This window comes from Trachurus trachurus, assembly GCF_905171665.1.
Source record: "Trachurus trachurus genome assembly, chromosome: 10".
In the NCBI taxonomy this organism is placed as follows: Eukaryota; Metazoa; Chordata; class Actinopteri; order Carangiformes; family Carangidae; genus Trachurus; species Trachurus trachurus.
Window position 1 is genome coordinate 6,910,610 of NC_139894.1, and position 16,388 is coordinate 6,926,997.

A 16,388-nucleotide genomic window follows, 5' to 3' on the forward strand; every position below is an offset into this window, starting at 1 on the left:
CGTAAATGTACTCCCCCTCCCTCCCTCCGCCGTTGGTCAGCGCGTCTCTACTTAAAGGAGCCATGTAGTACATTACAAACAGACTGACTCACATCATCCAAGCTGCCAGCTGACGGTATGACTCCGCAGATTGCATTAATAATGTGACAGTTTCTCTTTGTCAGATGTAAATGTTTTTGTTCTCATGCAGGGAATACATAAAGCAGACATCATTCAACAATGTCAACAACTGGCCAGGTAAGAAAAAAAAAGACATGATGTAAGATACACTGTGTGCACTTTTGGTTTATGAAGCATAACGTTAGCCTATAGTGGTAAACTGAATGTTACTTTTACTGTCTGGGATCTGTTCACTGTTTACTGTTAGATTCTACCCATTTTTCTTTACGAGATCGATGCATGCTTTGCGACCACACCCAGCCACCAACAGGTTGAACAACGCGTGATTTAAAAAAAAAAAAAGAAGAAAAAGAAAAAGAAAGAAAGAAAGAAACGTGAGCTTTCACCTCTTTCTCAGGTCATCAAGTGTAAAGCAGCTGTCGCCTGGGAACCTGGCAAGCCTCTGTCCATTGAAGATGTAGAGGTCGCCCCACCAAAGACTCATGAAGTCCGCATCAAGGTCAGCTGCTCATCCCAAATTTGGCTGCAACATAAGAAATATTTTTCGCATATTTATTGTTATGGTTATTATTTAGGACTTTGGTTATGAAGTGCAAGTGAAGTGAAAGTTGCAAAGCAGAGTCCTCTGTGGCAACATTATTAGAAAAATATTGATTGATAGTGTTAAATTATGTCAGAATGAAGTATTAATAGTAACTGCAGTACAATGATGAATTATCTCAGTGAGAAGTTTATCAAATATCAATAGTAAGAATTGGATTACTCATGGGCATAATTTCTAGTTTTTACTTTAATTTGCACCTATTAAAAAGAAAATAGAAAGGCTCGCACACCGCAGGGCTCCAAAATGCAGTCCATTTATTCACAGGAGAAGTGTAACGTTTCGAGCGACAACTGCTCTTCGTCAGACATGTTTGTGTGTGTGAGCCTTTCTATTTTCTTTTTAATTCTTGCACGTCTTTGGCTCAGCACCTGCCCAAAGTTCTTGGCACGGTTGTGCGTGTGTTTTTTTTCCTTTTTTGATACTTTAATTACACCGTCAAGTAGAAACAGGAAGCACTTGACTTCCTCTGTCTCATGATGTTTTCCTGTCAAGAGGCACGTTTCGCACCATTTGATCCCTAAGGTGTCACATGAACACCGCACCCTGTACAGATTGTTGCCACAGGTGTGTGCCACACAGACCAGGAGTACCTGTATGATGCTGGGAAAGGGATGAAGCTCAGACCATTCCCATTGGTCCTCGGCCACGAAGGAGCAGGAGAGGTGGAGAGTGTTGGTCCTGAAGTCACAAACTTCGCACCAGGTAAATCATACAGCTCACACTGAACATACCAACAAGTAGCTGGATTAATTTATCTTTTCATGCACTGAGCTCTCACTGAATCTGCTCTTTTTGTGTTTAGGGGATAAAGTTATTCCTCTCTTCTTGCCTCAGTGTGGGAATTGTGAACAATGTCGGAACCCTAAAACCAATCATTGCAGGAAGAACTGGTGATTTCACAACCACATTTTTACAAAGACACGTATCCTTGCTCTGTTGTTCTCATGATGATGTTCCTTTTTTATTGTGGCTTTTAGGGCAAATACACAAGTGGGTGTTTTGGCTGATGGCACAAGCCGTATTTCCTGCAGAGAACAGCAAGTATATCAGTTCCTAGGAGTTGGTTCCTTCTCCCAGTACACCGTGGTTCCTGACACCTCACTTGCAAAGATAAGAAAGGACGCACCACTGGACAAAGTGTTTCTTCTTGGTTGTGGTGTCTCCACTGGTTATGGAGCAGCTGTTAATGCAGCCAAGGTAAATGCATACAGATCTGCTTCACCATCTCTGATGTGGACCAGTGGTTGTTCTGTGCAGAATCCTGTTTGTCCTTAGAAGAAGAGCTGCAGATACAAGAAAGATTATTTATTTGCTAACATGTCCATTTCATAAGCAACTGAGCGAAGTAGATTTACTGTCTGAAAAAAAAAACATCCTAACATTGCTAACTTACAGGCCATTGATGTGAACGGTGCACTATATGCAGGATGGTATTTATTTATGTTCACCACTAGATGTCTACATAGCAGGAATGTCATGTGAAGTCAAGTGAAATCAAATCAATGGGTTAAAAAGAACACAGAGCATCCATATGCCACACGCCTCCTGTTTTCATAGCTAATTTACCGTTTTAAAATAATGAATAGAAAATCAAAAGTGGGGAGTTTCAGGAAAAGACTAAAGGTCTGTAGAAATGAGCACATGGATATTTGAATGAATTTGAATAGTGAACAAGGTCAGGACTTCTCAGATGTGATGACAGGACAAAACCTTATCTCAAAACACAGTGCTAGTGTTAACAATGCAAAAATCATGATGGTGCATTTTTGCATCTGTTCTTTCAAAATACTCTATAGCTAATAGAACATTTAAGAATGGTGAGTGTAAAGGTGTAAAGTGAAATTCAATTTAAGCCATTTTATTGCTCACTTGCAACAGCAGAGAAGTATACAATAAGTAAACAAAGTCAGGGATCAAATATAAAGACAATTACTATGCACATATATATGTAAACAAAGTACTGTTATGTACAAAATTATTTAAATAGAAAGAAAAAAACTATATATGCACAAGTTGCTTGTTCAGAAATATTGCACAAGTGTGAGTGGGCATGAATACATGTAGAGCTTGTATATTGAGCAAAGTAAAATATACAAGAATTAAATTTAAAAAAACTTTAAAAAGTACAACCAGGTGAGGTAATGGAGTTAAATGGAAAGAAAATGTCGTACTTGCAAAGGTGGCATAATAATAATAATAATAATAATAATGGTTTACATTTATATAGCGCTTTTTTATTGATACTCGATAGCCAAAGTGCTTTACAGAAACCATTATTCATTCATACCACATTCACACCAGTGGTGGTGAGCTACGTCCGCAGCCACAGTTGCCCTTGGGCAGACTGACGGAAGTGCGGCTGCCAATGTGCGCCGAACGGCTCTTCCGACCACCACCGGACATTCACACGCATTCACAAGGGGCAAGGTGGGTAAGGTGCCTTGCCCAAGGACCCTACAACAGAGAGCAGGATTCGAACCGCCAGATAAAAGTGTTTCATATAAGCATCACTTTTTAAACCAGGCTTTTAAAGTCCTGGACAATCAAAGAATAAAAACCAATGAAGTTTATTAAAATCAGGCTTACAAAAAAATAAAACGGGCCAATACAAGTCAGATTGAAAACAACAAAATTAACATTTATGTGATTCATATGTTTGATAGTCAAAACAGTATCAGGTCTACATCAGATGTTGCTTTAACAGCTGACTGAGTTGACTCCCACCCCTTCTGCGTTCAGGTTGAAAAAGATTCCTCATGCGTCGTGTTTGGGCTCGGAGCTGTCGGACTGGCCGCTGTCATGGGCTGCCAGATCGCCGAGGCAAAAAGAATCATCGGCGTGGACGTCAACCCAGAAAAGTTTGCAAAAGCTAAGTTGCTTGGAGCGACTGAGTGTGTCAACCCTAGAGATCACACTCAAGATATCCAGAACGTCATCGTCGAGATGACAAACGGCGGGGTGGACTACGCCCTGGAGTGTGTGGGAAATCCAGTTATCATGGTGGGTGTGTGACCGTTTCACACATTTCCATCATGATGTAGTTTCACTGGTATGTATGTGTGTGTATTAATGTGTGAATGCATTTTAAAATCAGTATTAATCGTTCTAGACTGCTGCATTCGAGTCTACGCGCGACGCCTGGGGCACCTGTGTGATTGCTGGCTGGACAGAGACGGAATCGATGAACGTCAAGGTTGAGAAGCTCCTCATGGGACGCACCTTGAAGGGGACTTATTTTGGAGGTGAGCTTCAAACAAGCTGCCGGTCCTGTTACTTCACATAATACTTTACCAACAATATATGACGGTTGGCACGATAGAGAAGTTCAAACGAAGCGCAAAGATAATAAAACACTCCTGTCACACGTTTTTTTTACAACCTAAGGTGATGTTTTTAGATCACAGTGTTACTGTGTTTAACAGTGAATGAAGGTTTTATCCTTTTTGTTCGATCAATGATAAATCAACATGGATTATAGGCAACAGTTAAATGATTGTCTAGATTGTTGTCAGCTTGTGTCTTCAGTACTTTTGATGAAGGTCGCCCATCATGAAATTACCACTGAGTCAAGACGCTTCAAGTTATTTAGACCATAAAGTAATGCAGACAGAAGTTACATCTGAAATGAAGCAAGAGGCCTTTGGTCATGAATACATCACAAAACATAAGATAACACATATGTAATGTGCATGTACAGTGTCATGTTCATTTTATGTTAAAGGGATAGTTCAACATTTTGGCAAATTGGCCCATTGCCATAATCCCTATAGTCATAGCAGTACAGTAGGCCCCTTACCTTTAATTGTTGGTGCAAGGTACTGTATTTTTAGAACTGCGGAGCCGAGCGGCGAGCTGCTAAGAGCTACGCTACGGAGGCTCATTGGATTTCTTGGTTTCTCTCATCAAACTCATCAAATACACAATCCAGCAACTCCAAAACGCTCTGGTGGACAAGTTGTGACCTGCACATTCACCACTCTGAGATAATAACGGAACGGTAGGAGACAAGCTGTTTGATTGTGTATTTGATGAGTTTGATGAGAGAAACCAAGAAATCCAATGAGCCTCCGTAGCATATGAGCAGCTCGCCGCTCGACTCGGCCGTTATAAAAATAGCTTACACCGACAAATAAAGGTAACGAACCCACTGCTATGACTATAGGGATTATGGCAATGGACCAATTTGCCAAAATGTCAAGTCTTCCCACAATATCTGGAATATGCTTTGCTAAGAAAAAATAATTAGATCCACCAGGGCAACAGCATCTGAAGATTAATATACTAAATGATAAGATGAATAAAGGAATTAAAAATATCTCTCACCGCTCATGTATCCAAGGGCAACAATCACTTACGGGAACAAAAGGGAGATTATAGCAAAAGATGACTCACCAATGTCCCGTGGTTCATGAGGTTTTATTATCCTCCTCTAAAGGTTGGAAGAGTGTGGAGGATGTGCCTAAACTGGTGGATGGCTACATGGAAGGCAAGCTGAAGCTGGATGAGTTTATTACGGGCACACTCAAGCTGGAGCAGATCAATGTGGCCTTTGACCTTTTGAAAAGTGGGAAAGGGTAAGAACTGATTCATTTGTGTGTTTTTACACTTAGAGGGGAAGTCACATTATTGGGAGTCACACTCTTGGGACTCCAGTCCTGTTTGTATAGGAAACTGCTCCTCCCAAAGTTGGTTATGGTTTGATCATGAGTACAGATTAAACACATAATTTTCCTAAACCTATTTACCCATCACTTGTTTTTCTTGTTGCTGACGTGGCCATTTTTGCATATGTTTGCCTACCCTGGCATATCTTTAATTTCTATCTATCTTCATGGGCATTTACATGTACAGTATGGATCACTATTCAGGTCTAACAGACACAGGTCCTGGGCCCTCGTGTCATCTCAGGCCTGCATTTGTGTCTCTGAAGTGGCTGTTAAATATGTTGGTAAAGAAGGGGAAAAGCATAAATAACGTTAAATGCACCGTATATATTATTCTGCATTAAATTAATTAAAGTTTATTTCTATTATTGCTGCAAATAACTAACTATTACAATTTTGGCTGATGTGCACATTATGTTTTGATTAATTACTCAACCATAACATCTCAATAATGTATTTAAATGTAGCAATGAACTCTTTCCACTTTTCCTTTAACTCTATAAAACTAGAAAATATTCACAGATAGAGTGGCTTAAACTGAAGCCTGGGGATATTGTCTTTAAAAAAAAAAAAAGTTTACCAAATGGTAAATAAATCACATTTCTGTCAAACTAGTAATTGTGTTATATTTTTGGGTGTGTTAATTTAATAATTTCAGCTCTTTTTTTTCTGCAGTATCCGTTCTCTCATCACCATGTGAGACTCTCAGGAGGTGGCTGAACCCGAAGTGAGAACCTTACAAGACAAAAGCTTGACAATCATGTAATAGCAATATTTTATACAACTCTGGGAAATGAATATGTTATTTTTCTCAAAATATATTGATGAGTAGTATTTTTCTATGCTTGACTTTGCTGCAAATAAGCACTTTTGCCACTAGATGGCAGTCTTATCTCATGTAAAAGACTCCATGTTTGTGACTGTCCATATCATCTAACTTTATAAAGACCTTGCTTTTCTAGAGAGAATTATGTATTTTTATTCAAATTGAAATAAAATGTTGTTTGTTTCTCATAATCACTGACTTAATGAACACACAATCACCACATTTAGAGCATTTAGTGCATTTTCGTAACTTGATACCAAATGTAATGCATGTGCAGAAAATGCAGCAACAGCAAGACAAATCTCCACATCTGTCCCACTTGGCTGCCACAGTGATTCCGCACTTGATATCAATGTGAAGTGATAGTTGGAATTAAATACGTTTGTATAGAAGATGGGGTGACAGACACAGGAACCAAATGGCTGAATCTGTCATCGGCCCGCTTCATGTGGTCAGGCTTACCAAATTTCGTCCTTGGTAATATTATATATTGATTTAAAAGGCAGTCAGAGAGAGGGGCTAAAATAACAGTTGTGGGCTGTCAGGGCAGGAGACAAAGGGTTGTTTGGTGAAGGTTGTTTTAAGTTCCTCTCGGTGAAGAAGAACTGAAATAGCTGTCAAAGGAATTTGTTTTACTGAAGTTCCATTCAGATCAAATGAGGACCTTCTGGCAGGTCCCCTTGCTTTTCCATCTTTACTTAAAATGGAAGATAAATGAATACTCCTCTAATGTTGGTCTCCTCTGTCTGTGTGCTTTGCTAGCAATCTCAGATAGATTATACTTCTTATACCCCCTCTTCCACCTCCTTGCAAAGAATCTCAAAGTTAAGAAGGTTTTGTTGAAATAAAAAGCAGAATACTGCAGAGAAAGAAGCAGTAGCGAAAGATAACGGAAGAAGATCAAAAGGAAAAGGAAGAGAAGTTTTGACAGGTGGTTATGTGACTGGGCACGCTCGACTATAAATGTTGGACATGCTCACAGATTTATATGGCTTTCTTGGGGACATGTGTCTGAATGTCTGCCTCATCTATGGGAAATCTATCCAAGGTGATGACCATAAGTCTCCTACTGTTTTTTTTTTCTCTTTGTCTTTGAACTCGACAACCTCTGGAATTGTCACAGAATTGTGCAACTGATACAGGCAGGAAGTGATATCTGAATTACAGCCGCAGCGTTGAACACATTTTTGTCCAACTTGTCATGCGTCACATTCATTTGTGCAGCTTTTCTGCAGTCAGAGAGCTTCTGGATAGCAAACTTTGGCATAAAATGTCATTGAGTTGAGCAGTGATAGAGACACTTATACACACATTTGCAAACCATATTCACACATTAGTGTCTATGTTATTTTTCCTTTTTTTTTTTTTCTTCAACCTATTGCTGTCATCACTTCACTGAGACAACTCTTTCAAACATGAGACCTCATGAAGATAATTGACAAACAATAGAAATGCCAGATGAGGTAAATGCCATCACAAAAATAAGAGCATGTCTGGAAAAAAAAATGTCAAAAAGTGCAGCCTTGCCTTTCACAATATTTAGATTGGGATCAAGAGATTTCCCCTTATTTATTAAACTATATTCCCACATGACAGACAGATGACGGCATGCTGAATACGATGAGAGCATAAAAACAGTGGGTGGGTAACTGTCTATTTAAATACTGTTAAAGACTGTATTTTTATATTCAAAAACAACACAAACCTGAAAATATACATTACCATTTACTGATATTGTAAATGGGAAATGTTGTCGATTCTGATCTGGTACATATGGAGTCTCCCTATTTATGGTTTTATGTTACTTATTTGAATACTTTACGTGATTTTAGTCATGCTGACTTTAACATCCTGGCTGTTTTCCTCAGCGAAAACAACCATGTTATAGTAATAAAGTAACTTCATGCAAACCCTTACAATTTGTGTTAGCTACACCTTTGCTGAGCCTATAACAAATTATGTTATATAAATATATGTTATGTAAAGTGAATCATGGCTGGACTCCATTTCTCTGCTTCTGTTTCAGTGTCTTGGTGCATTTCTGTCACACTCTCATGATCTACTGAGTCTCTTCAATGTGCTTTTCCTGCTATAACAAGTCAACACAAGCTGCTGTGGAAAAATAAGGCTTGTTACATAACCATGTATAAGATGTTGGCTATTTTAAATGCATGCCCATTGCAGGGTTTTATATTCTGTATATATGTGAGATGACATGACTGCGCTGTCACATTAACTGTTTGTACACCTGTTGGTCTAAATGTCTGCCATATGTCTGGTGCACATCATTAACAGGAGACATGAAAACCACATTAATCAAAGAAAAAAGAAAACTCCTGTATCAACATCTCTGAGAAATAAGCCAGAGGAGCTGCACATCTGAAAGAGACATAGTCAGTTAGGCAGAGAGAGATAGAGGGATGGATATACTGTATAGCCCCAATGGCTATGGAAGAATGGCCCACTTAAGTCACTAAAGACTGCCAATGTGAGGCCCCTGTTTTATCCGCAAATCCTGGCCATTATACGGCTAATGTCAGGCATTGCCTGTGACATCCCTGGTCTTTCTTTGACACGGTTAGCTTTAGCTTCTGTGTCAGTGGAATATACTCGCAGCTTCAGCAGAGGACAGCACAGTAGGCTGCAGTGCTTGATGTGTTGGAGGGCCAGCTTTAGTTTCTCGCCGCATTAGTGTACAGTGTAGCAACAAATCTCCCACATTAGAGTATTGTTTGTTTAATTTTTTTTTTTCCATCTTAGGGGGGAAGTCACATTTTAAGGTGGCCATAGAATAAAACCTGAAATCTGTGGATGCCGATATTTGTAAATTTAAATTTATTTGTATTGTAATGTCCAGATTAGTTGTTTCAAAATAAAAATACAAAATTTACACAATTAAAAAGTAAATAAAAAGTTTGCCTAGCATAAATTACACACTCAAAAAGCACATTACTTAAACATGTCTTTGAATATAAGACATTTTTGATGGCATTTGTCATACATACAGTATAAAAAGTCCATGCTTCCACTCTAAAGAAGTTTTATGTGATACCAGACCCCTAACGAAGATAATGACTGTATCATCCCCTTCTCATTGACCCATGCAAGTCCAAGTGTTTTGTAAGCTGTCGATCATATTGTGTCAGTGTTTTATAGTTAAGTTGCAACAGAAATAGACAACAAAGAGCGGGATTAGACAGACCACACATGGCCATTACCAAAGAGACACACAAACACACACACGTACACACATACAAAGAGCTGCATGCGTGACAGCTCTAAGCTTTTGTTGTGTTTTGTCTGACAGCAGCAGTAAAGTAGTAATTGAGAGATTAGCTCTAAGGTGCTATCATGGCACTCCTTTGTTTGGCCTCTCCCTCATTGGTCACACAGAATATGACTAAAATGTGTGGGAAGGAAGGAGTCACACACTGAGATAGTTGGTGTGGTTTTTACTTTAGTTTGTCTGAATATGTTGTAAATTGCAGATAAATAGCGAACCATGATTAGTAGGTAATAATCATATTTCTCTGTGTCTGGTCTTTGATCATCATTGTCAGTACACGTAAAGATTGATTATCATATCTTAGATGGTTTGACCTTGTAGGGCTTGACAGAACTCATCCAGGCCAGACTTGGACCCAGCCCTATCCCCGTCTGCCACAATGCTTTCTTCAGCGTGCCAACATTGAGTCAACAGAGTCATTTCATGTGGTTATGGGCTGGAGGTAGGGGGAGATATTTCTCTCAGACCCAGTGTGTTTACCCCCTAATCCCTGAGAAGAAGTTCACAAGCATGAGGAAAGTACTGGGAGATTTAGCTACCTCCCAAACCTGCTCAGTTTGCAGCCCCCTTGTCTTCCACGGGCGCACGGGGCTCTGGTAATTCCTGGGAATGTTTGTCAAGGTATTTTTTTGTGTGATTGTAAGAATATAATTGGTATGAAATTGCTGGTTGTGTTCCTATATGGAACAATGTACAATGGTCTATATACACCAGACATGAAGAATGTGCATGTGCGCTGTCTTCTGCTATTTTTAATCGTAGTTGTTACGATGATATAAAACTCATCTGAGTAGCTCTACAAAAACTACCTTCATGTTATATTAGTGAATACAGTTGTATAACACTTTTTGCATGATCATATTTACAAAGTGCTTATACAGACGCATTAGACACAACAATAAAATCAATTGATGAAAAATATAACCTGATGAAATTAGATTAAATAAATGAACAATTAAAAGACACTGCATAATTAGAGAAAACAAACAAAACAGATATTACTATGTATGTGTGTATGTAAATTAATTTTAGATAATCTTAGTTTCACTGCCAAAAAAATACAGAGGGATCATCATTCGTGGCAGATTAAGAAGCAATTATCAACAGATAAGAAGATCCTTTTCTGCTGACCTCAATGTGTAGCCTACCCTTGTAAATATGAGCTTATTAAAACATATTAATAGTAATAAATAATCTATGTCTTGTATATATAAGAGGCGATTAACAGAATTCTGTATGTCCTTGAAAGAGAGTTACAATAATGACAATGGGATTTAATGAAGACAAGAAGTGACTGAAGTGGCATAGAGAACATGAAACTATCAAGAACAAGAGCAATAAGAAGAACAAGAGCAAGAACAAGAACAACAGGCCTGGAACATGTAAAATCTTGAGTCTTTATTTTTTTTTGCTTTTCTCATCTTAAATAGCTTTGGATGAGAGTGACACATGAATGGCTGAAATGCTAACCTCCAAAATGTTTTGTATAATGTGAAATAATAGAAGACATATTCCTGCAACTCTGAGGAAAAAAAAATGTTTTTGCACTTGTTCTGTTTGGCCCTGAAACAGAGTCTGGCTCTGGTGACTCTTTGAGACGTTGCAATACATTTGTTACATCTTCCCCCTGTTGCCTCAGATGGGTCTCAAGGCTGTCATGGGACGAAAAGAATCAAGATGAATGTGTGGTGAGTCACGGTTACCTTGTTATACCGCCACGGTAAAGCGCATCATTCTGTTTTTCTCCTTCTCCTCCCGACAACTCACTGTTGTCCAAAGATGAGGCTCCCAAATCACTGTTCCTTGGCCCACTGCCAGACCACAAAAGGATTGGGCCAATCCCAAAAAATACACTTCTGACTGAACACAGTTGAAACACTTTTCTTTGGGCTGGTAATTGTGGTGAAAAGAAACCTGAAATGATGCATTACAGGTGACTGGGCCCATTACTCATTCTCAAGCATCCCACGGTTTTCAATTATACATTGGCAGGCAAGGATACGAGTGAGTAATGGCGTATTTATATTTATGTATTTATGTGTAGGGTGAAAGATACTGAATAATAGAGAGCGATTTATTCTACGCTGCTTCGGCATTGCCTTTCAAAGGGGTTGGGGATAATAACAACAGCCGCTAATTAAAACATATTAGTTTGAAAATCTAAGAATAGAATAGAAGTTAACCCCATTCATGTATGTGGTTATTTTTCATGTGGTGTTTTGCTATTTAAATACCATAAAACTTATAGAAAACATATTAGGGCAGCATAGAAATCTGACTGGATGTTGACAGCTTACATGGGATAACATTTATCAGGTGAGACCAGGAAACATAAGATAAAAACTTTCTTGGTCTATATGTCAAACAGGTATTCACATTATAGCAGTACATGGATATTACAATACCATGTTCATGATGTACGGTATACAGTACAATGTGAAAATAGTTGTGTAATAGTTGTGTACATATACTATTGCAACTCTGAAGACTTTAATGAAGTTAGAATCCACATAGTGCCTGAACTGGTTTGGTACTTATCGATGAATTATGACATTATATTATTACTTTTGTATTGAATGTAAACATACAGGAGTATATGTATGTGAACATGTAATCTATGTGTATCGAGACTGAAATTAGATTAAATTATATCAAATATCGGGGATATTGTGTTGTTTGTGTAGTGCCAGTCTCAATGTAATGTATACTGTTCAGGGCAACACTGTGTGTAGCGGTCACTGTATAGCAACTTGATGTTTGTGACCAGGAGGCCACCAATGTGCCTTTAAAATGATAAACTAGCTGACATTGAAATAGTCCATCGTGGGGATTTCACACCGCAGACCTGCAGTTATTCTCCTATTTGTCATTTAGTGATCCAGATGTTTACCTTCTAAATGTATGCCCCCTCCTTCTATGTTCTTGACTTTGCGTTAAGCAGAGCAGCAGAAATCCCGAATGCCTTTGGGAAGTTAGTTTTTTTTTTAGATGGTTCACATTGTAAGGTCAACCTTGCTGCCGGCAAAACACACAGATTTAAACTTTAGCAACGGATTTAACGTCAAATATGTAATCTTAACGAGGGAGGTTTGGACATGGACAATATTCTCACCAGCTCACACTGAGAGAGCCAACAGTTCGCTGCCACCACCTCGGCTCCGTCGCTTTACCAAAAGTCTCTCTGTTGCCCTTCATCTTAGCTGGAGTCTCTGTGTGCTTCGTGTTTGCCTATACTTCCCAAATCCCTGAGAGCAAACAGGAGCATGGGCAGATTAGCTTAATATCATCCTTGGCACTAAATACACAAAAATTAAATGTCATCCGTGTCCCAGGGTATAGTCAAAATAAGAAAGTCAAACCAGGGCTGCCCTGCTTGATATAGTGCAAAGGGCAACATTTCAATCCAAACATAATTACATATTGATGTTTAGAGCTGTGCTATCTATCTATCTATCTATCTATCTATCTATCTATCTATCTATCTATCTATCTATCTATCTATCTATCTATCTATCTATCTATCTATCTATCTATCTATCTATCTATCTATCTATCTATCTATCTATCTATCTATCTCAGTTCTCTTAAAACATCTTTTAGTAATAACAGATGCGTTCACGTGGAGCCATAATAAAATTAAAACCAGAAGCAAAAAAAAAAAAAAAAAAAAAGTCAAACTAGATTCAAATCATTAATCTGGTTACTTCTTTGTGGATGGCATGGGAGTCCTGAAGAATAGGCAAATGACTGGGAATGTGAGCTAAAGCTAATAAGCAGGCCATCGCTAATCTCTTAAACAAACCTCCTCTCTCCCTATGTGGCCTTCTTTCTTGCATTATAAATAATGTATATTTTGCCAGAAACTCCCCCCTCCCACCCCTCCAAACACACAAACACACACACGCACACACAACCACCTCCCCTGGTGCCTCTTTTGACTTTTGAGTGCCGGTAGAGTTCAATCTGGTCTTCAAACAAGTCTTATTTTCTGCCCTCCCCCAACCTTATTGGTTTACTTTAATTAGTGATATTGAAGGCAGGGGCAAATGAGGAGGGGGTGGCAGTGATGAGGATGAAGAGGAGGAGAGGAGAGGGGGGGTGGGGGGTTGTGGTGGTTGTGGTGGTGGTGTAAATACTGAAAACAAACAAGAGAGCTGAAGAGGAGGATGGTGGCGGGTGCAGTCCCGATGCCCCTGCGCAGACGGAAGGGGACACATGGTGTAAGCAAACACTCATAATTGCATTAGATTCCCCTGGCACATGGGTAATCTAGCCTTCCCCCTGTCCCAGAACACAACAGGACACATCTCCCTCTTCTCTCACACTCTCTGTCACTGTCTTTCCATTACAAATTATTAATGCAAAACCCACAACGCTGTCATTGATCATTCAGGAGACATGATAGAGGTCTAATTACCATTTAGAAAACTGAGATATGGAGTGACACTGAGTGTGTTCGCACATTCACTTGCTTGTGAAATGCAGCAAGTGTGTGTATGTGTGTGTGTGTGTGTGTATGCACATGTGGCTGTGTGAGTGTGCGTGCATCCCATTAAACAGTTGTCCTGTTTGATATTTCATTCCTCAGCCCACATGTCTTGAGAGTATGAGCAAACACATTTGCTTGAATGGGATGTTCCCTGAGCAAACGGGGAAAATCTGGCCTTGATATGAATATCAGCGACAGTCAATGATAATTGCGTTGGGATGTTTTGCTCCTTATTGAGATGTCCAGCCGAGAGAAACCGCATAAAGTGACAAACGTGGCCTGATTTTTATCTTTTGTGTTGGCGTTGACTTTTTCCAGTCACCCCGTTGGCTTGAACCTTCATTTAGAGCAGAGGGAGCTTTGGCTGTAAAAACAACAAACTCCACTAGGTGGTGGTGTGATATCCACAATAAGATCCACAGATCCACATTATAAATACTCCAAGCTAATACTATCAAATCTTTTTAAAACATTTGTTTGCTACTGCAAATACGCAGAACTTTTTAAAGAGTTAGTACAACAAAAAAGACCAGATTGCCATGTTTACTTGAATTTAGCGTGCTAATCAAAACTATACTTTGTCTATTATTCAAGTGCTTATGTATTCTGTATTTTGACAGAACTCAGCTTCACAATGACACTTCCCAGATATTCATCCTGTATTTTTCAGCATGAAATTGCTGCTTTTCATCAGACCAGTTGGAGTATCAGCAAAATATGATACAAATCCTAAATTAAAACATTACATGTAAAGCAACAAATGGTAAAGATTTAAATCACCGGTGCCACAGCGTCATGACAATAACAAATAATTCCTGTTGTGTTTGATAGAGAAAGAAAGCAGAGGTGATCAGCATTAGTGAATGAAACTGGAGCCAGACAGGCCGCGGCAGGTCACCACAAACATTGATGAGAGGGACGATCGAGGAAAAGTCTCAGATCTCTGCTGGTATTTAGCGGATATGTGAGGCTTTGAGGGAAAGCCACAGTGCCAGAGGGTTTAAATTTGTGTGGCCCCGGGGCCAGTGTAACAGAAAATAAACAATGCTTCCCAGTGATTAGGACTTTATTAAGGCACACAAAGTCCCCAAGCCTAGATAGGGTTTATGTTTGAGAAGTGGGCCCAGTAACAATGCCAGCAGAGCACACTTTGTTGAAAGTGAATATATCCGTCCCCACAAAAAACTATTTCATTAGAAGGAAGCCCTGCAGCACCAGACAAGATGGCTTCCTCATTTAAAGCTGACTGATTGCATTTGCGTTATTAACTCCAGCAGCGTCTGCAATTAGCTTCTATTGACCGTCCCTTATAATCACTACCAGTCGGATTAAGAACCACTACCAGTGCAAAACGCTCCACCTCTAATCACTGACAAACAAACAAGCAAGAGAAGACAGGGAGACAGCACCGGGAACACCCACCAAGTTGCTTTCAAAGTAATATCCCCTAAGCCCTGGACACCCCAACAAAGTCTGTCATGTCTAACCTGGTTCCTCACCTGTTTGGGAGCAGCCAAATAGTCCGGGGTAATCCCTCATCCCTGGGGCACTGGAGGCAGATTTACCCACCCCAGTGCTCTGTCCTGCCCTGACAAGTTAGTGTACTCCAAGAGGCCCGTGGAACACCCACAGCCAGCACTTTAATTTAGTTTTAGGCCATTTAGCTTAACTAAAGTTCCTAAAAGTTTAAATGGTGCATTTAGCAAGAAACAAACAGCAACGTTTGCAAGGTTTAAAAGCAGAAATATTCTCAAATGTATGTACATTGAGGATATTTTTCACTGTTTTTATGTAGCGGCATATCTAGTTATTGCAAATTTGGCACTAATTTGAGAGTGGCATGGGAAAAAAATATGGCTTCATGGAGCCGACTGATTTTATCGCTGTATACGCCTGTTTGTGTTTCAGCTCGGTGGCAGAGGGATCAGCAGTCTTACCACTAATGTGCCTGTTTGAAGAAGAGCCTGAACTGTTACCTGTTGCTTAATGATCAGTTGAAACACCGCTCTTTGAAACATAGTTGATGTTTAGAGGAATAAAGGGGGAGATTTGCTTGATCTGGTTTTCTTTTTTTTTTTGTAGCCTGAGCTGAACTCTACAGATCTGCAGATTCGTTCAAAGCATCATAGCGTGTTGTGTTCAACAAATCTAGCATTAGGAACGCCATGAAACAACTGGTGCTATACTTGTGCAAAATCTCACTCAACAATTGATCTTGTGATGACGAGTTGTGTTTTCTTGTGAATGCAGTGCAGGTGTAGCTCCACTTGGGGGAGCAGTGTAGCACAGAATCGAGTGCCACTGCACTTGTGTTGAGTTTCAGAGACAAAAGAGTCTGGCCAAGCTGAAAAGTATAGTGGCCGACTAGGACAGATCATGAATAGAAGCATTTTCAGCCT

The 16,388-nt window shown here is 39.5% G+C and overlaps 1 protein-coding gene across 1 annotated transcript; it reads left to right on the plus strand.

The window, feature by feature from the left end:
* Window positions 1–87: 87 nt before the first annotated feature.
* Window positions 88–6,301, plus strand: LOC310992194 (alcohol dehydrogenase class-3-like). Its single transcript, XM_083980211.1, has 10 exons — window positions 88–115; window positions 191–237; window positions 518–619; window positions 1,276–1,426; window positions 1,527–1,614; window positions 1,702–1,921; window positions 3,464–3,724; window positions 3,834–3,966; window positions 5,160–5,298; window positions 6,064–6,301. The coding sequence occupies exons 2-10, from the start codon at window positions 220–222 to the stop codon at window positions 6,086–6,088; spliced, it is 1,137 nt and encodes a 378-aa protein (XP_083836337.1). The 5' UTR covers window positions 88–115; window positions 191–219; the 3' UTR covers window positions 6,089–6,301.
* The last annotated feature ends 10,087 nt before the right edge of the window (window positions 6,302–16,388 follow it).